At 44.0% G+C, this 26,089-nt stretch overlaps 1 protein-coding gene across 3 annotated transcripts in view; it reads left to right on the forward strand.

Moving 5' to 3' along the window:
- LOC115577166 (E3 ubiquitin-protein ligase Midline-1-like) overlaps positions 1-26,089 on the forward strand; it is a 70,542-nt gene that overhangs the window by 31,268 nt on the left and 13,185 nt on the right. For all 3 annotated transcript variants that reach the window (XM_030410049.1, XM_030410048.1, XM_030410047.1), the window contains 2 exons: positions 8,754-9,547; positions 21,839-21,934. In XM_030410049.1, the coding sequence (XP_030265909.1) occupies positions 8,822-9,547; positions 21,839-21,934 (822 nt within the window). In that variant the 5' untranslated portion in view covers positions 8,754-8,821. The remainder of the gene's footprint in view (positions 1-8,753; positions 9,548-21,838; positions 21,935-26,089) is intronic.

Below are 26,089 nucleotides of genomic sequence, written 5' to 3' on the forward strand. Positions count from 1 at the left end.
AAGAGGGCTTTTTTATTGCTAAAAGGCTGGGAGAAAAAAAAAAAAAAAGTGTGGCTGGACCCGGAATTATTAACAATTATCGAGAGCACATCAGCATTACGAGGAGCGCCGTGCATCACGGAGAAACATTCTTTCCCCATCTCATAAACACGCTCTCCGGCTCGGGCTCTTGTTGGATCGGTTTTTAAGAAAATGGATGGAGAGAGCCCCCATGAAAATTTTAACAGCCTAAACTATGAGTGGAACGGGAGAGCCCTGCGACCTCCTCGGCCCACCGAAGTCAATGAAAGATTCAGCAGTCGGGCGAGGGCTGATGTTGGGGAGTCGGCCCAAATATAAACAGGAAGAGAGATCGAAAGTTGAAAGCGGGGTTTAATTCTTTTTAAGTCGTCATAGATTTGTTTTCCGATGGACATTGTTCAAGATGTTAAAAGTGATCTTTTTCGTTTTAAAAGGTCATCCGCTGATATTCATGGATCAGAGGTTCTTTTTAGAAGGTTTTGTTGCAGAATAAAAATGCCACAGAAAGCTTAGAGTGGCATCAGGGCAGCGACCTTTGTTCCCACTCTTAAAATAGAAATGTAGCATTTTGGACTTCTGTAACACAATCCGGTAACGGGAGACAGATGGAGCAGTGAAACTGTCAGGAACCGACGGAGAGGAAGAAGACGACACCGGGCTGTCTGATCCTTTTAAAAGGGGGAGCATCTCTGACACAGATCCTCTGATGTACGGAGGCCAAGAAGTGCCATACTTGGAATATCATTTTTTTTAAATGCTCTTAAGATTATTTTTTTATTTATAATATAATAAAACAATATACATTATATTTATATATTGTAATTTATGATGTGATTAATTAATTAATGTATTATTATTTTTTACTTATTTTTTCATTTTGAAAAAATCAAAGCTCTGTGTAATAATAATGCGATATCACAAAAAAAACCCCAAAAGGTTGTTTCTTCTTCTTACTTTTAAATCATGTCAAATGTCAAAGTAAATAAAAAGTTAATAATGCTTTGAAACCAACAAAACCCACCCCACAGAGCGGTGTGCGTGTTGCATGGTCTGCTCTTATGAAGTGTAATTTAAAAAGTTTACATTATATTTAGTTATTTTTGTCTGGTTAAATGATCTCAGTATCTCAGGAAATCTGTCTGTGTGTGCTCAAAATAACAAGATAAATTAACTGGTTAACAGAATAATATGTGCGTTTAATTTCAAGATAATGAAATAATTCATTTGTAATCTCAAAATAATCTATGAAAAAATGATTTCAAGATTGTCCGTTCTTGGCTTCCGTACAGAAACGTAACATACCTGTTGAATGTTATGTTGTTATCTATGTGTGGTTACAGGGATTACGGCCGTGTTCAGAGGCTCACATTTTTGAAGTCAAGCAAATATGAAGTATCTTTCTCTATTTGTTTTCTTTTAATTACAAGCAAATAGAATTATTACTTCGTTTTGTGCCCTTGAAAAAGCCATTGCCTGATTTAGTCCGTGTGAAAGTGGCGAGAGGTGATCAGAAAACAAACTCAGAGTGGGCGACAGGCTCAAAAATAGATCTCAGGGTTCCTTATGTCAGATTTTCCTTAGATTTCCTTTTGGGTAATTGGTTTCAGATCCTACTTAACACACTGTGAAAGTCAACTTGGCTAAAATAAGGCTGTAGATAATTTGACTTTTTGGCTGGACTGCAGCAGAGCAGGACCACATGCGGGAGTTTCCTCTTCCACAAGCTCTTTCAAAATGAGTAGGTGCAGACGGTCCTCAATTACATCCTCAGGAGCTCACTGACGACCGATCCCGCCGTATACTTTTCCACCTCGTCTGGTTCTTTTAAGTTTCAGGCCGACTATTTGGGAAGCAAGACACCTGTAATAGGCACCTGATGTCTCCAGGCATGATGTCATGCTAAGAGACTGAAGGAAAAAAGTCATATCCACTGGTGTGTGCTGCTGGAGTGTAAACTCTTTCCTAAAGAGCAGGAAACAGCTCTACAGCTTCCTCACACAGGGGGAGATGTACTCCACAGTAGATATTGGCTGTTGTGAATGAACAAACTAATGAATTAAGGTAATGATGTGACCTTTGACCTTGAAATTGGTCATCTGGCAACACGGGCTTGTATGAGGAAATGAGAGTTTGTGAGTTCCTCCATGCCACATAAATAACACACCGGTGGGCATCTTCATATCAAAAGTTCCACACCTGGGAAACGCGGCCTATCAACTTGGACTGTACGCGAGCACCAAGCAAGCAGCAGCCTTCAACCGAGCCAGATCAGCATGGCTCTAATTTACTTTCATGTTGCATAACACCAATTAAAATGTAATTGGATGCATTGGAGGAGTGTAAAATGAAGGAAGCAAGGAGAAACAAGTTAACAAAATACTAAATATAGAGGTAGAGGAGGACATATTTTGTTTGGAGTGAAGGGTAGGTCAAATTTAAAATGGACGTGTACTTTTTGGTTAAACATCCTCTAGCTATGTTGATTCCTTTTGGCTGTTGTGCTCCAGAGAGGGAGCATTTCTTGGAGCGGATTTTTACCAAGCTCGAGGGAGAGAAGGCAAAACACATTTTGCTCCGAGACCGATTCCGCAAAATAACCTGCAATTTTGTAATGACATGAAATGCCCCCGACCACCGCGGCTGCACTTTCGGTGTCCGCGCTTTTCGAGTGCGTGACAAGAAAATAGACAAAAATCTAAGGAATCAGCCAGAATGTGGACAGAAAAAAACATGGAATCTTTTCCTACTGCTCTGTGAGAAGCATTCATATCTCTCATGCTGCAGGGGGAAGGAAGGAGTGAGAGAGTGGAGGACTCTCTCGCTTTCTCATTCAGCTTTGTATTGCCCCCCACTGAAGAGCATTGGTACTGACGTCTCAGTGGCGCCAGAAGCCTTTTCTCACACGCGCTGGCAGCTCTGACAGTCATGAAGCGCACGGCGACGGTGGGAAAAATAAACAACTCGGCTTGGATTTTTTCACCAAATCTGCCCCTCCAGCCTGAATGCCCTTTTTTTCCTCCTCCTCGCATTCCTCTCCTCTCTTCCCCCCCCCCCCCCCTTGACTCTCTGTGCTCCTCTTCCCCCTCGCTAACACTCGTCCTCCTCCTGTTTTTCTGCCATGCGCGGTTCAACAGTGTCACCTATGGTGTGCTGAGAGGCACTTCAGCCTGTCTCACCTGCCGATTCGGGTCTGCCTGACTGCCCGTGTCTGTTTTTCCCGGCACAGATTTAGTTTTTTTTTTTTGCGATGGTGAATTTATTCTCTTTTACCTCAGGCTTCCCTCCCTGTCAGAGCTCCATCAGTGTCGAACTTTCCCCCGGCTCTGTAGGGAACTTTTTTTCTCTGCCTCTGTAAAAATGCTGTTTGTGGACTGCATGAAATTTCCCTTGGACTCTTTATGACTCAAATCTGCCATCCAGTGTACGGCACGCGTGATCTGGCTGTGGACGTTGACCAAATGGGATCAGTGGGCTGGAAGCATAAATGAGGCACACTCTGGAGCAGGAAGTTAAAACGGGGTGTTGCCATGTGTTATGTAAGATTATAGCCTTATTAAACTTGTTGTAATTTAACTCCGGTTCCCCCACTGAGCGACATTAACTCTAGCCCTGGCGCGGGTGCAATACCGCGCCAGCATTTACCGAGCATGTTAATATCAGTTTCATCACGCTTAAAGCTGCATTAATTGATTTCTGGCAACAAGGCGGCAGTAAAACAAGCTTAAAAAAACACAACGCTAGCAGTTGCCCGTTTACAAAGCATCATTAGCATTCATTTGGAGTCTTGTGCCTGGCACACCAACAAATGGAAGTCCAATACTCGCCTTCTTCAGCTGTGTTTTTTGGTCCGGACCATCTATTGAATGAATTAAAAAGCTCTTTAGCTGATTAATCTGAGCGGGAACTGCAAAGTTGGGGGATAATTCAGCCCTTTTAACATTATACAAAGCCCCCATGATCTTTTGTTTGTGTAAAGTATCGATTAGCGCAGCTTTAAGGACCATTTGATTCCATTTGGCAGCTTTTAAGCCCTGACTTTTTGTGTCCGTGTGTTGTTTGCTAGCGCATCTGCATTCTTGAGAGCCGGGGTACAAAATGAGTAAGACGTCTGAAAGATTTGTTCCTGGTGATTAATCACGCACAGCCTAAACGCTTCTCCGTTGTGTTAGACGGAGCTCTAGTGGTGCTATGGAGACGCTTTTCCCCCTTTTTGTTTATCTCACGCATGATGAGACACCCAAAATAATACGCAGGTGCCAGACAAGATACGGCAGAGTTTGAAATGCTTATGCAACCGACATTTGTGAGAGCTGAAGGATGTGCACGGAATGTTCAGTTTGTAATCAGCAGTAGACACATGAATGAGTGAAAGGTCTTGAACTGGAGAGCGTTTATCATCCCAAAGGAAAAGTCACAGCGTTGTCAGCACCCTCATTCGATTGTTGTCAGCGATGATGCCTGCAAATATAAACCAGAAACACTTACCTCCACCAGTGAGTTTATGTTTTCACCCATGTCCAGTTGTTGGTTGGTTTGTTACCGGGCTTGTACAAAAAGCGCTGCACGAATTTCCACAAAACTTGGATTGAGGATGCCTCTCGGCCCAGAATAGACCCTATTAACTTTTGGCGCTGCTATGGATACTCCAAGGAATCTTGCGAGATGGGTCATTGTTCTACATCTCTGTTAATTTCTCAAGGAACAATGTACGGATCTTGATGAAAATAGTCAGGCGTATTGAGGTGGCTGTTATTTGTGAATGAGTACAATTAGATGCTGATCATAAACTTAAATTATGGTTAAGCAGTTGGTGGATTAAAAATATATAGTTATAGTTATATAAGCCTACAAAGTTTTGTATCAATTAGGCACGATTGGATTAAAGGGGGCTGTTGGGCCTTTGACGGCAGTATGTGCACTACTGGGTTTTTACGTATATTTCTAACTCATATTATCAGCAGAATGTGAAGAAATGACCGTTTTGATGTGATGTCAAAGACATCCATCCAGATATATCCTCTGAAGTTAGCATGTTAGCCAGCTAGCGTCAACCTTTCCTGTCGAGTACCACCTTGTACCTTAACATGCAACAGTCTGATAGTACAGTGCAAGTGCAAGCTCGGGACTGCAGAGCCTTGGCTAACTTAGCTAACAAGCTAACAACCGCTACAGTTGATTAGTTGTGGGTTTAAAGGGGCAGTATGTAGTTTTAGGGAAGACAAACTTGATAAACAAACTCTTTTTGTTTTCATGACTGAATAAATTGAATAAACAAACTGACTTTGTTTATATTTGGCGGACCCTGCCACCTTTCTAGCTTCAAACCTTATTTTCCTCTGATAACAGCTCCTTTAATATTAATAAAGATGGTTGATATAAAGTGTTGTAATGAATAAAATGAGAATACAGACAGTTTGTCCAGCAAACTGACCAAAGGTCCAAGAGCGTTGTGAGTTACTGAATTCAACACATGTTCTCCGAGTTTTACCAGACTGTCGACAAGCCTCAGCCTTCACCGACAAAATATCTCTCAAACACAAACACCTGAGGGAGGCTCTGAAGGGAACCGCTGTGCGTGTTTGAATATGTGTGTGTATCGATGTGGAGGGACATGTCGGGGCGCACACAAGCATAAAAATGTTGACTGTTTGTGTGCATTTCTGAGGATTTGTGGCGTTTAAAGTCCCTTCAAACACGGCGACACTTTCATTTCATTCGAAGCGTGTGATTGCTGAACCAGCTACCCACGCAATCCCTGTCCCCCTTCTCTCTCGGCTTTATATCCTCCCGTATTTGCTGCATTTGAAATCAGGCTTTGAATTCCTCCTTTTGAAATGAGAGATCAAAATTGCTCGACTCTCATAAGTTTAGAATTTTCAGTCTTAAACCCAGAAATGTCATTTACGCACAACATTCCCTCCCCCCCTCCTCCCGCCGTGCAAATTCCTCCTATCTGGCCTCGGATATCAAGTCCAACTTAGTTTATCTCCCCCCCTTTTCTGTCTTTTTTGCAGAGGATGAAGGCAAACCATATATAGACACGGACGAATGGGAGAGATAGTGCGAGCGTGGTGGTCCACTCAGATGCACACAGGCCTTTAAGCCCAGTAAACAGTGACATCTGCTGCACTGAGGGGTTTAGAGTGGCTGCCTCTCCTGCCTCGGCCCTGCACGCATTCCACTCGGGAAGCATTACGTCCTTTGCCATCGTCATTCTTATGAGGTCGTTGCTAGAATCAGCATTAATTAGATTGCTAATCTTTAGATTTCACTTCAATGGAACCACAGAAAAAACTTAATTTCAATACATTTTTTTTTTTGATGAATGGATTCCTCGCCTTTTTTCTTTTGTCAGTAGCTGAGAAATCATAAAGAAAGAAAGGAAGAAAGACAAAGCATAGCCGAGATATACGCAGAGTCGGAGTCAACTTTCGGACGGGCTGATGAAATCGATTGAGAGCGAGGCAATCAAGATCCCAGCCGCAGTTGTTCATCAGCTTACTGACATCTTTATTGCGCTCAGTTTTTATATTTCCAGACAGATTTCTTTATTAAAGAAACAATTAAGCAAAAACAGAAAACCCCCACTTAAATATCTTCTAACCTCATCATGGCTGCGATAACAAGGAAATCTGGTAAAAAAAAAAAAACACTGACTGCTGGATGTTGTTTTGGGGAAATTAAAGGTGCACTATGTAGTTTTGTGGAAGAAGTTTAGAGGGTTCTTCATTGACCAACCACTTACGCCTAAACACACTCTCTTTGTTTTCCTGACTGCACAAGCTGATCTTAAAGAACTACACAATTTAATGCTGTTTTACTTTGTTTGGATACGGCGGACCCTGCCACCTTTCTAGCTTTAAACCTTATCTTCTTTTGAGAACAGCTTCTTTATTTAGTTATGGGGAAAAAAATAAACATTTCTGAGTTTGAATTCCTTCTCCAAGACCACACAGCGCCCCTTTAAAATCACCTGTGTGTCTGACAAGCTCGCTGTCACGACTCAAACCCGACAACCAGCAGCCGCCACTTCTCCTCCTTTGTTTAACCGGGAGTCACGCTGGCAGCACGCAGGGTCAGACGGAAATCAGGCTTCAGCTCCTCTGCAGGGATAGACAGACGAGCACATACTAATTACCAATTAGCCGCAGCTGTGCAGCCACCGCCGCCACCGCCGCCACCGCACCACGTGTCGGCCACACCTGCGCTGAGTGTTCAGACTAGTCAATTAAAAGTGTTTTCTCTTCAAGCTTGACATAAATTATCGAGTTTCGTTTTGGTTTTGACAGCGTGCTAGACAGTTCTTTGCTGTCGTGAAAAAAACAAAAAAAAAGAAACTTTTAGCCAGGTCTACACAAGAGTGAAACACAGTCAGCAACATCAAGGACACGCCATTAAACACCACTAGTTAGCAGTTATTTCACCGCTCACATGCAATTAAATCCATAACAGAGAGTAATTAGTGCAAAGAAGAATTGGCCGCCTCCAACCAAATAGGGGGCAGCACATCGCAAGCTAACTTCTGCTTATTGTAGGGATCTGTTAGCTTGTTAGCCCAGTTAGCCGTGCAGCTAGCGGTCAAGACTGGGAGCCTGGGGAACTGGGGGAAGTGTTGAAATGTTAGCACAGGAGCTTTTGGACAGGGTTAGGTCATTAGCATGCTAACTTCACTAGATATCTCTGCCACACAGAGTAGATAAATGTCAAAAAAAAAAAAAAATCACATTCTGAAGATAATAATAAAATCAAATATATGTAAACTATACATATATTTACGTGGATACAGTATATAGTATGAATGGGCTGAGACAGAGACACCATGATACCATCAACATGATTTTGAAGCTGTTATTATGATGTAGATAAGTAATATAATGTTGCCTCCAGTCAGTAAATGTACTATGCGGCAGAGCTAATAGGACTCTTGAGGACTGACGTTTGAGGTTTCAGAATCTGCCGCGAAAAACATCAATCTTGTCAATCCAAGCTCGGTCTGAACCGAAGCAGCAGTTAGCGACCGCAGAGCCAGCGACGATTAGAATGATGAGAGGGCAAAAGTGGGTCAGCAGCATGTTTGTAACATGTGGTTGAAACGAAAAAGCCACGGGGTAATTGAGGAGGAGCTGCGTGTTTGGCCTTCGGCGCTGCTCGTCTTCCACTTCCTCTGGGCTGTCAATAGTTTTCATCTTCCTTGTAAATTTCTTTCTGTTTCGCCGCGGGCGTTGAAAAGATTTGTTGTCTTCCTCCGATGGCGTTCTCGTTGCTGAACCTATAGACAAAGGATGACAGTTTGTATTTTGGCTCTTGAATCATGTTTGTTTAATAGATTTGCTGCTTTTGGTGCAGATATCGCGTTCAATACTCGGCATTGTGCCCCGAGTCGTCGGTGGTTATCTTCTGCCGTGTTTTAGTCTGTTCTTCATTGTTGTGGCCGCTTTTTTAAAGATCTAAATGTCTGATGATGAAGCAGTCTGAACTTTTTAAAGTTTGTCCAGTCTGTGGAGGCATCAATTTTCCCTCATTTTCCGTTTTCACGCGGACCACTTAACACTCTGCCATTCTTTAAGTCCACTCAGCGGTTTGCCCCATTGAGATATAAGCCCTCCCAAGAAAGCAGTAAGAAGTAAGCCGTTTCACACCATTTATTCACAAATCCCTCTGCTTTCTTTCCCCCTTTTCTCTCCCTCCCTTTGTGCCTCCCTCCATCTATCTCTCTGTCTGTCGGCCTACAGACGGCTGAGCGGCTCTTCCGGATTTCGCTGACGCTGCGCCTGGTCCCGCCTGGCCTCCTCTGAGCAGAATGGACACTCTGGAGTCAGAGCTGACCTGCCCAATCTGCCTGGAGCTGTTTGAAGACCCACTGCTGCTCCCCTGCGCCCACAGCCTGTGCTTCGGCTGCGCCCACCGCATCCTTATCTCCCACTGCGCGACCAACGAATCCGTTCAGAGCATCGGCGCCTTCCAGTGCCCCACCTGTAGATATGTCATTTCCCTGAGTCCTGAGCGTGGATTAGAGGGACTTAAGAGAAACGTGACCTTACAGAATATTATCGACAGAGTTCAGCGGGCCTCATCTTCAGCAGGGCTGCCTCTCCCCCTGCCGCTGCCCGCGCCCCACAGCGGGCCCAACTCTCCCGGCGAGGAAGGGAGCAACCGATTGGCGCTGGTCCCCGTCAGCGCCGCCATGTCCAGCCCAGGTACGCCTCCCGAGCCGGTCCAGTGCCAGTTCTGCGAGCAGGACCCGCCGCAGGACGCCGTCAAGACTTGCGTGACGTGCGAGGTGTCGTACTGCGAGGAGTGCCTCCGGGCGACTCACCCCAACAAGAAGCCGTTCACGGGCCACCGGCTCATCGAGCCCATGCCGGACTCCCACCTCAGAGGGCTCCAGTGCCTGGAGCACGACGAGGAGAAGGTGAACATGTACTGTGTCACTGATGACCAGCTCATCTGCTCGCTGTGCAAACTGGTCGGAAGGCACAGAGACCACCAGGTGGCGGCACTGAGCGACCGCTATGAAAAACTCAAGGTAGGCACACACACCCCAAAACTACATAGTGCACCTTTAATTTCTCTTCTCATTTTCTGCTATTTCCTTTACATTTGCCTCTGTGAATGATTTAACTTTTTTTTTTTTTTTTTTTTTGGGAATACATAAATTTTTATCCCAAACTGAGCTCTAATTAACCTGCAGCCCTTAACGACCGATGTGTCAAGGTTACAGATCCCCTCCATTATTTATCTAACACATATAATGAATTTTAAACATTAATTTCATGCCGCCCTGCTGTAGGAAATGTCCCCATTATCCTTACCCAGGTATCTAACTCAATTATCAAGTGCGATTGTATCATCTCACGCTGACTTATTATCTCCGTTGAATAATTAAGCAATTAGCATAATCACTACACCATGCAAGTGTGCCAGGAGGGTATTCAGAGGCATGCACACGGAGTGAATACGCCGAGTGTCATTACCGACGAGGCATGGTGTCTTCAGCGAGGTTGCAGGTTAACAAGCGGCAATTGCCTGCCGGGCGTAGGTGTGCGTAATTGAGCGTGGCTATTAGAGTGTGCTGGTAATGGCCATAGAGGCGGCGTCACAGTGCGCATGTAGATGTTTGTGTGTGTTACCCCGGAGCTCATGCGGAATCAATTGTTCCTCAGGATGTCCACCGGATGCTGCTCCTCTAATCGTCGTGTAATCTGCCCTCGAATGATGTAGCGCTCTCCTCAATGGGCGGCTCCATTGTTCGGAGATGTACATATGTGAAGTTTGGGGACTTATCAGTCGTATTCCACGTGACCTTAATGTATTTTTATGAATTAAAGGATACGTTCACCCAAAAGTGAAAAGACAGTTATCTACTAACCCCAATGCCGATGGAAATTCGGTTAGGTTAGTTGGTCCACACACACTTTCGGAGCGTCTCAGCAAGACGGCGTTGGAGCGTTCTCCTTAACGAATTGTCCCGTGGTCCTCGTAAAATTATCCAGTCGTGTCACACTTACAAATGTTGAAACACAGTCTCGAACAGTGGTCACTGGCTCGTTAGCCTTATTTACTGTAACTCCACGACTATCCTCTACACCTCCCGACATCAAAAGTCAGGTCATAAACATGTAATGTGAATGTTAAATGAGAAATAGCCTATGACATATTCAAATGTGAACATATCAGTGGTTTGCAGAGACGTGAACGGCAACATTTAATCCAGGCTGACAACATCTGCATATTAATTTAATCCAGAGAAACTTGTTATCACCCCGGTTGCCCTTGTTGACCAGCCGAGATAATAACTAGTGCAGCACCATTCATGGATCTGAGTGGGCACAGGGTCAGCCAATCAATGAGAATACTTTTGGAGCAAGGTCATGCCTTTTAAAATTGGTCTCAAGAATTTAAAAAAATCAATACAAAGTTTACAAAGCAGACATTGTAAGCTGGCTGGCAAAGGGTAATATGCACACTCGTGTCCCTTGGCGGCAGTTATGTAACACCTAACACGCAGCAGATGCAGGTGTACCGGGGCCAACCTTCAGCATTTGGGTGCAAACGAAGTCAGAAGTTTTCGGACAGAGCATCGATTAACTCTTTTTGACCGCAAATGAGTCGCATGTTACCAATTTTCTCGCAGGAACAACGAGCGTGAAAGCACACCCTGCTTTTTTCCAAAGCGTCATTCACCCGGGGGGCACTTTGAGCCTCCTGCACGCTCGCCCGGAGAGTTTTTCCTCAGCCTTTCTAGGAGTCTTTAAATGAAAAGTCCTGGTGCGGCTCCTATGAAAAACAAGTCTTTTTCTCCTCCACCAGCACTTTGGAACACGTGTTCAAGTGTGAAATAGTTTATAATGCGCCCTCAGAGAGGAAGGCATGCCTTTGGTGATATAATGGAAGAAACTGAATCACACCAACTAATTCCAAGTTGCGGTAACCACAGGGAAAGGCACTGATTCTCTAATAACTGAAACTTTAGAGCTCCGTAATAAGATTCTCCTCTTAGACTCGGTTTCAAAGAGCATAATGTGTCCTTGAGTAATAAAACACTCATGTCTTAACATCCAAAACCTTCGAAAGAATAAAAAGTCAATGATTATAACCATCTATTTTCAGTGTCTGCGCTGAAACACCCCTCACAGTGATCATTATTTCAGTGGGATAAACTTAAATCAGCACGAAACCACTAAAGCACCGTCCCCTCTATCATTACGGGCCCTCTGCTGGCTGGCGTCCTCTATTTTTAAAGCCGTTCCCCCCCAATGACGGGCTCGATGCCCTTAGTCATCGCAGCTGCCGCTTGCGTCTGTCCGTACCTTCTCATCTTGCGTGTTTCAGCAGATTTAAGCAGAGAGGAGAGTAATTAGCAGGGAAGCTACAGGTCAGCGCTTCATCTAATTATCATGCTTCTCCGTCTGCCCCCCTCCTCCTTCTCCGTCCATTCATCCGCGGCGAGAGCGCGGCACATCACAGGTCAGCGCGCCCAGCAGTGATCACACGGGCTAATTATCTGCCATATCACCAACAAAAAAAAAAAAAAAAAACTAAGCAAAAGCAGATTTACCCTTGCGGTGACATGCCCGCGAGTCGCAAAACATTGACATGCAACTTATAACAAAGCGCAACATGACACCCCTGGAGTCTCTTCACGGACCACGTGTGTGTGATATGACCCCTGAATATTACAAGTAGAATTCATGTCAGCTTTAGAGGGCGCACGAGATGGAACACGTGTGAAGTGCAGGTGCAAACGTTCACCCTTTGTTTCACCGTACGAGTTTGAATTTTAATGAATTGCCTGAGGACTCCGTGAACACGCTTGTCTCAAGTTGGCCCCTTAACAGCTTGAGCGGCTGAACATAGGACATGTCGCTGAATAAAGCATTGGTTGTTGACATTTTTGGGGAGCGTCCACATGAACCGCAGGGAAAAGTTAAAAATTGATGATTATAAAATATCTATTACATCCATTAGTAGCTGCCGTTAGCTAGTTAGCTCGTTAAGCCGTGGTGGTCCAGAGTGGGAGCTTGGAGGCCCAGTGGACTGTTGCTGTTTACATCACTAGCACAGGAATGTTAAATCTGGTTGGGTCGGGGCTAGCTGGTTAGCATGCTAATAACATAACAGTAGTTAGACACAACATAAACATTCCTCACATTCTGCTGATAATTTTAGCCACTTTTTGAATATTGTCAACTGAAATTCTTGCATTTCCTTGGAGATAGCCACAGCTGGCCATAGCTTAAGCTAAAACTAAATTCACTCACTGACTTCAGGATGACCTGACATCTTAAATTTCTTATTAACCAAATAAGGTAACAGCTAAATCCAGTCATGATGGAGAAACCCAGCTAAACTCTTGCTTAAGCTTACTAGATAAGAGAGGTAGCAGGTTTGTGCTTTTGACTCAACACATTCTCATATTTAAAGGTGCAGTATGGAAGAATTTTAATTGACATTTTTCAACAACAAACTAAAATTATCAATGGAATGTAAACAAAAATGTGTTTTAACATTACGTCAAAGACTTCTAAGAGTTTTGCTGAAGTTAGCATGCTAACCAGCTAGCCTCTATCCACTTCGTAGAGGGGAGACAGTCCGATAGTACACAAAACATTTCCTGGGGCTATGAGCTAATATGACCGCTAACTGCGCGGTTAGCTGAGCTTTCTTATAGTTGACAGCTGTTAGCAGTTACTCTGGTTACATGCTTCCCCCTGTTTGTTTGCAATATGAATTTGACAGCTGGCCAATTGTCACGTATTGCACCTTTAAATCAACTGAACAAGTTGATTGCCAATGACTGCTAAAACGAAATAACTGTAGCTACATACAGCAACCAGCTGGACCTTTACCATATGGTCACAGTTTAATAATAAGTAATAATTACTATGGCCACTAGAGGTCACTGCCCAACAATAAACATTAATATGGGTCATATTAAGCGGTTGACTTTGTATGATTTAGCTGCTTAGCTATTTGAGCTACTTTGATATCATGACTTCAAATATACCAGTTTATAGATTCATTTATTGTACTGATTTAAATATATTTAATAATTTTTTACTCCCTTAAACAAACTAAATCTTGACCATCTTTCCTTTTCATTGCTTAAGCCAAACCAAACCATAGTGTAGATTAAAATATTAATTATACGTGTAACGTTCATAAATATGCATTCTGACACTCAGTGCAATGGACTTGTTGAATAACTGAAGTTTTGCTTGACATAAATAAATCACATGCTGCCATCTGACACAAGTCCCTGTACCTCATGAGGACAGATGGGAAAGATAAGCATGCATGGCTGCTTCATAACTTTTGAGCATTCACACAGACGCATGCAAAACCAGGCATTGCATGTCTGCCCACACTAGAGACCCCATATCTGCCCTCTGCCCTGACACGAATCTGAAGATAAACCCAGACTGCCCCCCATTTCTCACACACAGAAAACAAATGTGACCTCTCTGCCAAAAGTTACGGGGGGATTTGACCACCTGTTAAGTTCTGAAAACCCTCACGCCAAGCCAGCTGGCACACGATGTGAGTCTGATACAAACCGTGGGTTAAGACCCCGTTAGCCCTGAGCTGAGAGACACCATTAAAGGGAAGGTTTTTTTTGTCTTTATCTGACATTAATAATTGTCTCTCTTTAGAGCATCGTGATGACATTAACATCATGTTCAATTTCTTTCATATATTTGCAGGGGGGTTTCATCATCTCTGCTGTCTGGTGTTCTGCTTTGACTGAGCCTTCGTCAAAGTCACAAATAACCATGAAGCGATTACCTTAAAGGTGCTACATGTGAGAGTTTTAGTTAAAGTTTATAAAACAGCTAAAATGATCAACAGAATGTTAAGAAATAACATTGTCATAAGTTTGAACCTTATGATGACATGTGTATTGTGTTGCAGAAGTTAGAATGCTAACCAGCTAGCAGTTAAAACACCAATGCTGCCCCGGTTCTGCTAAAACGCCAAACTCAGAGTCCCGACGACTAGCTGCACCGTGAACTGGGCTAACCACTGAAGCAAATGGCAGCTACGGTTAGCAGCAGTTAGTGGTTACTCTAGTAATATGCTGGCCCATATTTATAGAAAACAGTTGGCCTATTCTTAAATACCACACCTATAGGGAAGGATCACGCCCCCCACAGTGCCGCCATGTTTGAAAAACCTGGTACCCCACTGCTGCCTGACTTGTTTTGCTTCTTCGGCAACAGCGAGGCTTTAAATACATCTCGGCCTCAGGCTAAACTCTGCTTCAATGTAGAAGGCTGAGTTCTGCGCTTGTCAGTTCACTTAACCTTAATGCACTTCTGTAAACAGTCTTCTTTTTTTTCCTCCTTCTCGTTGCTTTTATCCGCGCGTGGCAGCATCTCGTGGCACACGCACTGTGAACAGCGTGCGGTTAACCCGCGCGGCGCATCGGCAAACGAGTCCTGACAGAAACAGTAATCACGTCTTCGATTACGATCGCGGAACAGTTAATTTATAGCCGTTCCCTGTCGCGTCGAGGCTTTTAAGAGGCAAAGTTTTGTCGGCGCTTCAAACTAGTGACAGGAACAAGACGAGAAAGAAAGCTGAGGTCTCGATCCAAGCTAATTAGCGCGGGAAACTAACTCCGCCGCCTTGCAATATTTATGCTCAACAGCACATCTGATTTTTAATTCATGACGACAGAAAAGTTCAGGAGAAGTTCTAGGAAAGAGGAGGAGGCACGAAAGCCCCTTGTCAGGTAGCCCCAAATGGTTAAAACTTGAAATACTTAAGATGTTACATCCGGTCCCTTTTTTTTTGTCTTCCCCCACTCAGATATGTGTTTTCTTTCATTCTTTTGCGAAATCTGACAAGCTGAAACTATTTTGGTCATATTTTGCGGACCATTTCACGCATATCACTTTTTGCCCTGATCTGCTGCAATTGGAGATATCTTCCCCCCCCCCCAACCTGGCGTAGGGTGGGGGAGAAAAAAAAAAAAACGAATATCAGATGATTGGAATGGTTTCCTTTTTACAGTGGCAGCGGTGGTGCGTCTGATAAGAGCCGTGGAGGTTATTGTGGGTACACCCATCCTTTTTTCGGAGATAAAATTACCCCCGTCACAGGAAATTGACTGAGAAGGCAGCTGGAAATAGCTTTTAAAGTCCTTGGCTGCGGGTCTGAGGAGAGAGAACCTTGAGGATAAAAGATAGGTACTGCTGTGTGAGTGTGTGTGTGTGTGCAGCTTTAGTTTTAAATCACAGGTTTGTTGTGGTTTAATCAGCTGCCCCTTTAGCGTTGAGGCAACATACTTTGTGGTTGTCAAGTGCCAACGGGCGCAGTAAAATATGAACGGACACAAAACACAACACTTGATTCACCGCCTCGGAGATAAGCACAATATTTACCTTTATGTCCTCCAGCTGTCTCGTTCATCTTTTATATCAGGAATACACTTATTCTCCTCCTTCCTGTCCTTTATATAGTCCCGCGCTATTAAGTTGACAACTTCTCACCTTTAAATTTCAACCTTGACTTTGACAAACTCGTGTTAAAGTGGTTTATAAAAGGACGGTGCCCGCCAAAAACCGTGTTTGTCTGACCTCCAGTGGTTGAACTTCTTACTTCGCTGCAGTGATGTAGAAGTCAGCTTACTTTCTGTGGAGATTTTTTAAAAAGAAATCTTAATGGTTCAGTTGCGTTTTTGATATAATTACCCCAAATTGCCCCTGCAGCTAAGATCCCTTAAAGGCCACATGTTGAACTAGCACACCAATCAAATAGAGGAAGCCCTTAGCCCGTCCTGGATACCAGACAGGGTGGGCTGGGGGCTAGCTGGTTAGCATATTACCTTTGTAATTTGTACATACATTCACACACTGATGACTGTTTGAGATTCAGTATCAAGGACAAGGACACTTCGGCATGCGGAGCAGGGGAATCAAACCATCCACCTTCCGATAAACAAGACGCTGGCTCCACCCTTGATAACGAGTCAAGTTTTGAATGTTACAAACAACATTTCTTTCATGTACAACTCATTAATGTAGTAAATATTGAAATTCTGAGTTACAATTTGTCCCGCAAAACTACATATTCCCCCTTTAAGGATGCTGATTTATGTTTATATACAGGTAAACATGATAAAAATGTACACTGGTTGTGTTACATTGACATTTTGATTTGCATTTAGGACATTTAGCAGTTCTGTTCTTATAGTTCAGGAAGAAAAAGTTTGTTTTTGGCAGAGCATTTGAGATCGTACGGGCCTTGTCAACCCGCAAATATATATATACATGGAGGGAGTGGACATTTTTATTACTGTCACATAACCCATGTTTGATGTCATGCTTACAGGAGCACTGTGGATATCATATCTAAAACATATCTGTGATCACTGGTAGTATATCAAAACCTCTGCAGCAGATGAGCAGTGGGTGATAAATACGTGCTTTTGTCAGCGATCACAAGGCGTTAAAGATGTCGTGCTGATATATTTACCACTTTCATAGTACACATCGAAGAGAAGCATCATTACTCACAATGTAACATCAAGTATCACAGGGTTTTCTCAGAGTGTTGAACCCGGGTGTGAACTGAGTCCCGTCTCCGAGACAGCCGACGCTCTCTCCAGTTGGAGTAAATAAAAGACGTTATTTGAGAATTTACAGCGGATCACGCGGCGCTCGATGTCTTCTCTCTTTCCTCCTGTACTGGATGTTCCTTTCGCTCGGGGGCCCTCTTGTCTTCCAATCAAACTCAAACACAGACACAATCACACACTCTCCATCCTCTCCCAATTTCCCCCCGTGTGCTACAATGTTCCTTCCTCGCTGTGTGTTTCTTTTTTTCTCTCTGTTGGGCTTTGCTTGCCTTTTTTCCTTTTCCTTTTTTTTTTTTCTTTCTCATCTCTGTTTTCTCCCTCAGACTGATACACAGACATATTGTTTCCAATTTACGGAGGGAAGCTCGCCGGAAGAAAACTTGGGTGTCGAGCAAACACAACAACAAGGGCCCCCCTCCATCAAACACGGAACATCCAATACAATGATGACTTCAGAGCGGGAGATAAACACAGTGTGGATGTCTGAGCGCGCACAGCGGCGAACAAACAAATGATGAATCCAGTGATTACGGCTCTCGGCTCCCGCTGCGCTTTCCTCCGGCCTTCCCCCTCTTTAATTTCTGTCTCGCTGTTCAGCCGTCAACCTTTGTTCTCTCGGCACGTGTCTTCGCCGCCGAGGTCTTTGTGATCTCCACGCGGAACGGAGCGAAAAATTCTGGCAGTTCGTCGGGAACACAATCCCGCTCAGTGTCACGGTAAATCTCGCACAAAAAAAAAAAAAAAAGATGAAAGTTCTCCGTTCGGCCGCCTACCTGCTCGTCTCCATCCGCGGCTGAGTCCACGTGTGATCCCTTTGCATAAATTCGGAGCTTATCGGAGGCTACTTCAGCTCGCTCGCAGCTGCTGATGAACACACGGAGCACTGGCGACAATGGGGTTTAGACAGAAACGGTAGAAGAGACCGGAAAGCACAGGGCCTTGAAACTTTTACTTTCAAAGCCGACAGGGAGATGTTTGGCGATGACGCGTGTGCAAAGTTTGCCTCGGTGTCAGGGAGTGGATTCCTGTCGGATGATTTAAAGAGAGCTTTAGCTTTGCGCTTATTAGGAGCAGATGCTGTGGAAAACGCTGACTCAACCCTGTGATTTCACCAAAAAACAAAGATTAGAGAAAAATGCAAAAAACTGCACTGTAACTGGACCCACTGACTGCTGCTTGTACGTCGATTCATCATTATTAAAGGGTCACTCCACCAATTTAACACATTAAAGTCTGAAGGTCTTGTGGCTTACTACTGCATATGTGAAAAAATAAGTAGCATAAAGCCTTTTGTGGCTCCAGATGAAGCGTAATGTAATCTGATACATTTCCTCCACTGTTGCATTGTGGGTAATGTAGGCACCAGACTCTGATGTATTTATTTTCATCAGTTGTTTTGAAACTGTCCACTACGAGTCCATCAGTGCTACTTGAGACCAGTGAACTGCTTTCTCAAAACCTGGCGACCACATTACCCACAATGCAATATACGCAAAATACTTGATACTATTTTCACATATGCAAGAGTAGATCTGTAAACACACTTTGATGCTCAAAACTTGCGGAGTTACCCTTTAATGAACTACTAATGTCAAGTTTGATAATATACAATTACCACAAAAAGTACTTATGCTACTTTTTGCGTACAATTTGATATTAATGACCTTTGACCTTTGACTTCTTCCACCATTTCTATCACTGAGAGCTAGAGTTAGCTCTCAGGGTGGTCGTGTTTGTTGGTCGTTGCAACACTTTGCTCGAGTCTGGAATATATCAACAACTATTAGATGAATAGTCATGACAATGGGTCCATCCAACACTGATGTTTAAGTTCTACAATCACAACCAGTACCATGTGTTTTATTATATAGTAATTGATAATTCCTGAAGGTCCTCTAGAGGTAATTTTTGACATCTTTGCATACCTGGCACCATGATATCTTAAATCTAAAATCCTATAGGTGACTTAACATGTTAAGCTCATATGAAAACGACAAGTGCAATTTGCCTTTTTACATGGTAAATTTGACATGTGGATATTTCTACTTGCAAACTAAAATTTTAACATTGTCAACTGTCAATCACATGTTATTGGCTTTTCTCACCTTTGAATTAGAACTTTAATTAGAACGCAAAACATAGCAGATGAAATCCAATGAAGTTCAGTTTGTTGTTTTGTTTTAGTTTTTTTTTTTACGGATTTTCACATGTGGTTGTCTATTCTTTATTTATTTTTTTTATTACATATGAACTAAAACTTTGACATGTGAAAGTAAAAGTCTGTGAACTGGACATTCTTACAAGTGAATGGCTTTTTTCACAGGTGAACGGACATTTCCACACAACAATTTCCACCTTTTCACACCTTAACTATACACCTTTATACTGTGTGTGATGTTTTTCTTCACATGCTGATTAAAATTCCCACATGTACACATTCCTCACATAAATTGCCTATGTAATACTGTCACACACATCCCTTAACACTTTCATGATGACACCACACTCCCACCGGTCTCCTCATCTAACAGTGCAGTGTACTTTACAATGAGCTCTTGTCGCTTTGTTTGCTATCTCTTTCTGGACTATAAACTACATTCATTCTCTTTTACTCCCTATCTTTTTGCAGCGTTTTATATCCCTCGTGTTTATTTTTGTGACTTTCAATGCCCGTGTTGTTTGTGCACTGCGTGACGAGCGTGAAATGCATTAGCGTCACTTTCAGCGATGTTTCATATGCAAAATCCCAATCTGCAAGGTGACTTAGCGGTGAATGCGGCGGAGTCATTACCCCTCTGAAATTGCAGTCGTCGAGTACACTCACTTCAACATTATACTTTAATATGTTGGGCTTCTTTCTGCACCTGGTTCACTTTCCAAAACGCATCCTCGCGGCTCAGTACTGAGCGAATGTGAACCCGTTGGCTCACTGCATATCTCAAATGTCATCAAATCAACATGGCTTAGCCTCGTTGGTTCAGGGCAGAGATTAAGGTTGCACAGACACTGATTCTCTGTTTTTTTAAGGGCGTGAAAATTCAGCTCGGAGGATAGGCAGAGAGAGAGAGAGAGAGAGAGAGAGACTGATGATACTGAGACTGAGGATAACAGGAGCGGGGTGATTGACAGCCGATCAGCCTGACGGGCAGGCGGGCGGATACTATAGCGACCCCGCCATGTCCAATCCTGACCGCGAATGCACACTCGCAAGGGGTGAACGTAGCTTTTCGCATGGGGAGTGACAGCAGGTTTGATCTCTTCAAATCCCTGAGATGCTGTTTGCTGTTCCCCTTGTACACATGCCACGCTGTATTCTATGTTCTGAAAAGCACAAGGATAGTTTTTTGGGGGTTTTTTTGCATTTAAGCGTGCATGAATTTTTGCTGCATACCCCGACCTGCACGTGGCGCGGCTGCTGACTTATCGCTGTTGTGATCCTAATCCTCCCTCAACATCCTTTCGCGAGGTTTCGGTTTTATTTTTATCTCGCTCCGGATGATGATCGCAGCGTCATACATTCCTCTCCGAGGAAGACCTTTGTGCCGCTCTTTGCTTTTGTGTGTCATCGGCGTATTAAGGCCATCCATTAAGCCCCTAGTGCCACTACAGCGCACACACACAAAGAACCACACCAAATCCCACCATCTCTATGTGTTTTTTTTTTTACTGTTGTTGAGTCAATATTCCCTCTGGGGCAACTTCCTTTTTAATCCGCCACAGAACAATCGGAATCTTGCTGCTAAATCGTGCTAGATGTAGCTCATCTAGCAAGTTTACCTCCTTAATTTTCGAGGCAGGTTTCGCAAGCGCCTGTCTTCGACTTTTGCCGTTTCGGCCTCGCTGAAACCCCGACACACCTTTCACGCCCCCGTTGGAGGCGTCGCAGGGGAGTCTCAGCATCCGCCGCGGGTCTGAGCTTAAAAAATCCATCTGGAACACAGCTTGGAACGGGACAGCGGGAGACGTGGCGTCAGAGCGGCTTAAGCACGCTCGGTTTGGCAATAATATGACGGCCTTGGAAATAAAGGAGACAGCTTGTGCCCGGGTGGATGAAAAGCAGCAAAAGAGGAAAAAAAAAAAAAAAAGAGGGAGGGAAGACAGGGGAAGAAAAAAAAGTGGGGAGGAGCGTTAGGGGACTGAGCTGACGTGCCGTCACCTGTTTGCCGGTTCGTTAGCCGAGGGCGCTGCTGCGTGCTCTCATAGGGGAAGCTTTTGATGCCTAATTTGCCGCTTGGCCGGGTTTGCGCATGGCTTGGTGCTCAGTGGAGTGGCTGTCCCAGTCACATCCTACACTAGAGTAGGATCCGCTGTCTGAGGCTCGGACGGGGCAGGATGAGGAGGCAGTACAGGGACGAGGGGTATCACCACCCGCGCTCGGAGGTACGTAAAAGCTCTTCAGGAAGGAGTCCCGGGGATGCTTGCGAAGAGAAGCGGCTTCTCTTTCCTGAGGAATCAAACATTTATTTTGCTCGTTTTTTCTGTTTCTGGAAAAGTAGCTGTATCACAACTTTATTTTGTGCTGTGATGTAGCGCCTGAGGTCGTCCGGCAACTTCTTCGGCTCGGCTGAGCCGAGAAACCTAAAGGGTAGAAGGATAAAAAAAAAAAATAAAATCTGTTGCGTTCTTTATCCTCCTCTGCTACACTGCTCCTTACGTCCTATCCATTTTCCCTTTTCATTCCTCACTCTCTCTCTGTTGTTCTTACATCCGTGTGTTTTTTTTTTCTTTCCGCAGCAAGCCCTGGACTCCAACCTGAGCAACCTGATCAAGAGGAACAACGAGCTGGAGTCGCTTATGGGGAAGCTGATCCAGACTTGTCAACATGTGGAGGTCAGTCCCAGCGGCTGCTCTGAGGTCAACGCTGACCTAGATACCGTCTCACTCGACATGTCATTTTTCTTTAGAATTCACAGAGTTAATCTGCTCCGGCACATGTTTACTGGCACTGGGAATTTACGTCAAGTGTTCTTACGTTTCATTACCATTGCAAACAATTTTATTTTATATTTTGACTTGTTGACTGAAAATACCTGTTTTATTCTCACATTCTGTGTGATTCCTAAAATTGAGAGCAGCATACTTTAGCTTAGCATTTAGCTTATGTTAGCGGTTAGCTTTAACCTATAGGCACTGTGTGAAATAATGAAACCATTTGAAAAAAAGTAATATGTTTTAGAGTTGAAAGAAGTTGTTTTGGTCGGACAAATACTTTTCTTGGAACTCGTGCTTTCTGATATTTTACCGGCTGAATGATTAATAAATGGTGACATGTGGCGCAGCTCGACTGTATGTCTTTTAGATTTAGACTGTTGTCATCACTTTGAAGTGCAAATACAATGCTGAAAAAGGATTCATTTCGAATTTTAATGATACCAGTTGTTCTTGGACTTCTTGGACTTTAGCATCATTCTTACTTTAAAACAATGTGTTTGCATTTGGCATGAGCAAAGCATGCTTTGTTTTTGCAATTACTCAACATCTGCTTTGAGCTAATATGTTGTTGTTTTTTTGGGATAACAGCAGTGCGTGTGAATGCCTCCGTGTGTTTTGCTCCGCTGTGCTAAACCTGCCTGTTCATGTTACGCCGGCCCCGCTAAGAAGCTTTAAATAAAGCAGTGCCACAGGGGTTAAAGGCAGCAACATCTTACTTTATAAAATAATGGAGAGCAGCCTCTCAGCCTGGCAAGGCCCTGTGCAAACTGCAAGGAAAGAGGATTGAGATTTATCAAGGAGATTAAATTTTAGTTTTTTTTTTCTGGCAGAGTGCTGCGTGCGTGTCATCTGCCATCACGCAGACGTGTTTTCTAAATTTCGATGATGCCGGAATTCTAAATAAGAATCTCTGAACACAAAAGGACCAAAAAAGAAAAACATTCCACTCAAAAAATCAGAAATGAATAAATGATTCATATATGAGGGGGGCAAAAAAAAAAAATGCATGACCTGTTTTCTTTTTTTCCTCCAGTGTATTATGGTCACACGTACAGTAAGGCTTCACAACACGCTCTCAAAGCCCTGAAATAGCTTGCGGGGGCGTACAGTGGCAGCGTGTTTGTCTTGATGTGAGAAAACTCAGATTGCACGAGATCAAACCAAAAAAAAGACACATATCAAGCTGCGATCACAAGCCAAAAATATACATGAAGTCATATAAACTCAATAAATGAAGCCGTTTGTCAGGTGGATGTGGAAAAAAAGAGGGGCCGCGCAGGGGGAAAAGCTCTCTGAATATTTCACAGATTCATCTACTCCAAAGCTCTTCTGGAGATGGCTGCCGAGGCTCTCTGACACCTCTGAGTCTGCAGAAGCTGTCTGAAAACTGCAAAGTGTTCGTGCAAGCTTAGAAAAAAGTTGTTTTTTTTTAAACAAACTCAAAATGGCACCAATGGCAACCTCTCTTAGCATCCCCCTCCGTGAGTGGTCCTCTAAATGTGACCGCGAGCTCGCATCCAGTTGCTCTGAGCCCGTGGTTCAGCTGCAATGTAACGCCTCTGAGGCGCATTATGTCAAATTGTGGCATTTCTTTTTTCAGCCCGGCAGCATGTCGGCTAATAGGATCAAGATGCTGTAACCGTTTGAATCTGATGCCGCACAATATTCTGAATGTTGGAAAACAGGGAACCGAGTGATCGTGTTTGCATCCAAGCGTAATTTGACGATGACAAATTACCCCAAAAGAGGGGTCATTATAGGCACTTAATTGACTTGTTTATGAAAACCCAATGAGGAAAATGATTCCAAGGCAGAATTACCAAAGCGATGGAGGAAATATCTGATGTCTCTAGGCTCGGATTCGCTGAACTCATCAGGCGTCAACCCCTTTTTGCACAAAGTTTACCTTGCGTGCCTTCTCCAAAAAGTTTTTATACCCTCGAGGACTTAGTAATTTTTTTGCATGTGTGTGTTTCTGCAGCTTAATGAATCACTTAATGTCGCTGCCAGGGTACAATCTGTCACACCGATCATATGCTCCAGAGGGCACTGCCCAAAGTCATTAGATGCTCCACATCTCTCCGCATCTCTACTTGGCACATGGTGTACTCTGGTCCCAAAGTGTCAGGAAGGCGGGGGGGGGGGGGGGGGGGGGTTCACTGTCTGGTTCATCACAAGTCAACCATTCAGAAATGTCTTCCTTTGAGTTTTTCAAATTCGTCATCTTATCAGAACGTTTAAATTTGGAGGCGGCGTGATGGAAGCGCGCCTCCGTGCAGCCTTGTGGGCGGCTGTTCTGGTCAGATGAGCAACGTCGGTGGACGTTAAACTTTATTCGCGTTGAGATCGGTCACGAAACATCAGGGAGAGGAGGGAATCAGAGTCTCGGCCAAGGCAACGCCCAAGCATCCACTGCAGCTCCATTCGTACGGGAACTTTGCCGATTAGTCAGCTCGTTATCACTGCAGTGGTGGCAGTACATGCTGTGGGAACATCTCTACCACTGTATCGCTGGAAAGAATCTGCAAAATGGCGCCACGTATCAGCTGCACGTTTATGAATGCACGTACACAAGTGGGTTAAGTCCGATCAAGAGAGAGCGAGATCAACGTCTCAGCAAAATCTGATCAAACTGTTAAGTTATTCTAGTCTACTTTTTGGCTGTTACGACATATTGTTTGCCAGTAGCTGATCGCTATACTTTTGCAGGTGACAAGCTGGTTGTTGTAGGTTTTCTACCGTTTGAGCAAGAAGGAAAACCATGGATCGCTTTCTCTGTGTTCTCTTATCACTAGGCACCGATTTCACTAACGTTTGCGTCTCCCTGCTGCATAGACAGGCCGGTTTAATGCAACGGTCATCTTTGGAGAGATTTAAAAAAAAAGGTCCTTTAAGTTTAAGTGTTGTTAATTAGTTGTTGGAAACTCCTCCCGACCCGGCAGCGCATTAAAAAAACACCACACAGCGAAATAAGCTAAATCAGCTGTAGACCCAAAAAGGAGTTGACTTCAAAAGGCTACATGAACTTCGGTGTGTGTGTTTTTTGTGGTCTGTGTTCAGAGAAACTTCCACCCTGAACAACCTTGTTTTTCAGATCCGCGCGAGTTTGCTAATTGGCGCGCGGAATTCCACAAAGAGATAACATGTGTACAAGCCTTTCACAGAGTCAGCACTTTCAAATCTCCAGCTTCCCCAGAGCTGTCACTGTGATGTCGAAGAAACCAATTAGCAGCGCTGAAGAGACAGATGCACGGGGGCCCTGCCGCGGCTGCCCTGTACAGCAGAGCCGAGGCTTTCAGCTTAGCATGTCTCGCACGCCGTAAGCGCCGAGACGTAATCCAGGTGGCGAATTGTTTCCGTTGGCAGCTACGATGTCACAAAATCACACAATTGCTGTTGTGGATATCTAGAAAAGTCCTGTTTCAGTTTTGTTTGGCTCCGCGGAGGAAAGGCAAACGACTCCCATTGATGTCATTATTACAACGCCCTGTCAACACGTGTGTGTGTGCGTACCAGGCGTGTCCATGTGTGCATGAAAAACTGTGCAATCTGTCGTTGGCTTGGCAACACTCGCGGCGGACTTCCCTTTCATTGCTCCCCGTGCTATCGCTTTGCCGCAGCAAGAAAACACTTCACAAGGTGCTGAAAAGGAGGCCGCTAGGAAATGACCACAATGAGAAATTACACATTATGTTAGGGCCCGCAGTCTTATAATTGGACTTTTACAACTTTTATGGCCTGCTCAGACTGTGAAGGTGCCACAACGAAGTGAATCAAATGCCCTCAGAGAGCAGAACTGGATGCAGTTTTTCATCCAAAGACCCTCACGGCCGTGGTGTAATCAGAGGCATCAAGCGCACTTTCCAAACACCCTCCAACCTAAATGAATTCATTTTTCTTACGTTTATTGGTATCAGTGGATTTTCGGGCCAAGCAAATGTTTGAACCCACGGCCACAAAAAAACTAAATATGCTTTATATAAAGTTACGCGACAGGCTTGTGTTGTATGACGATGACTTTGTCTTTTATTGCTTAACTTTCTCCTCGTTGGA

The sequence above is a fragment of the Sparus aurata genome, chromosome 24, assembly GCF_900880675.1.
Source record: "Sparus aurata chromosome 24, fSpaAur1.1, whole genome shotgun sequence".
Classification (NCBI taxonomy): domain Eukaryota; kingdom Metazoa; phylum Chordata; class Actinopteri; order Spariformes; family Sparidae; genus Sparus; species Sparus aurata.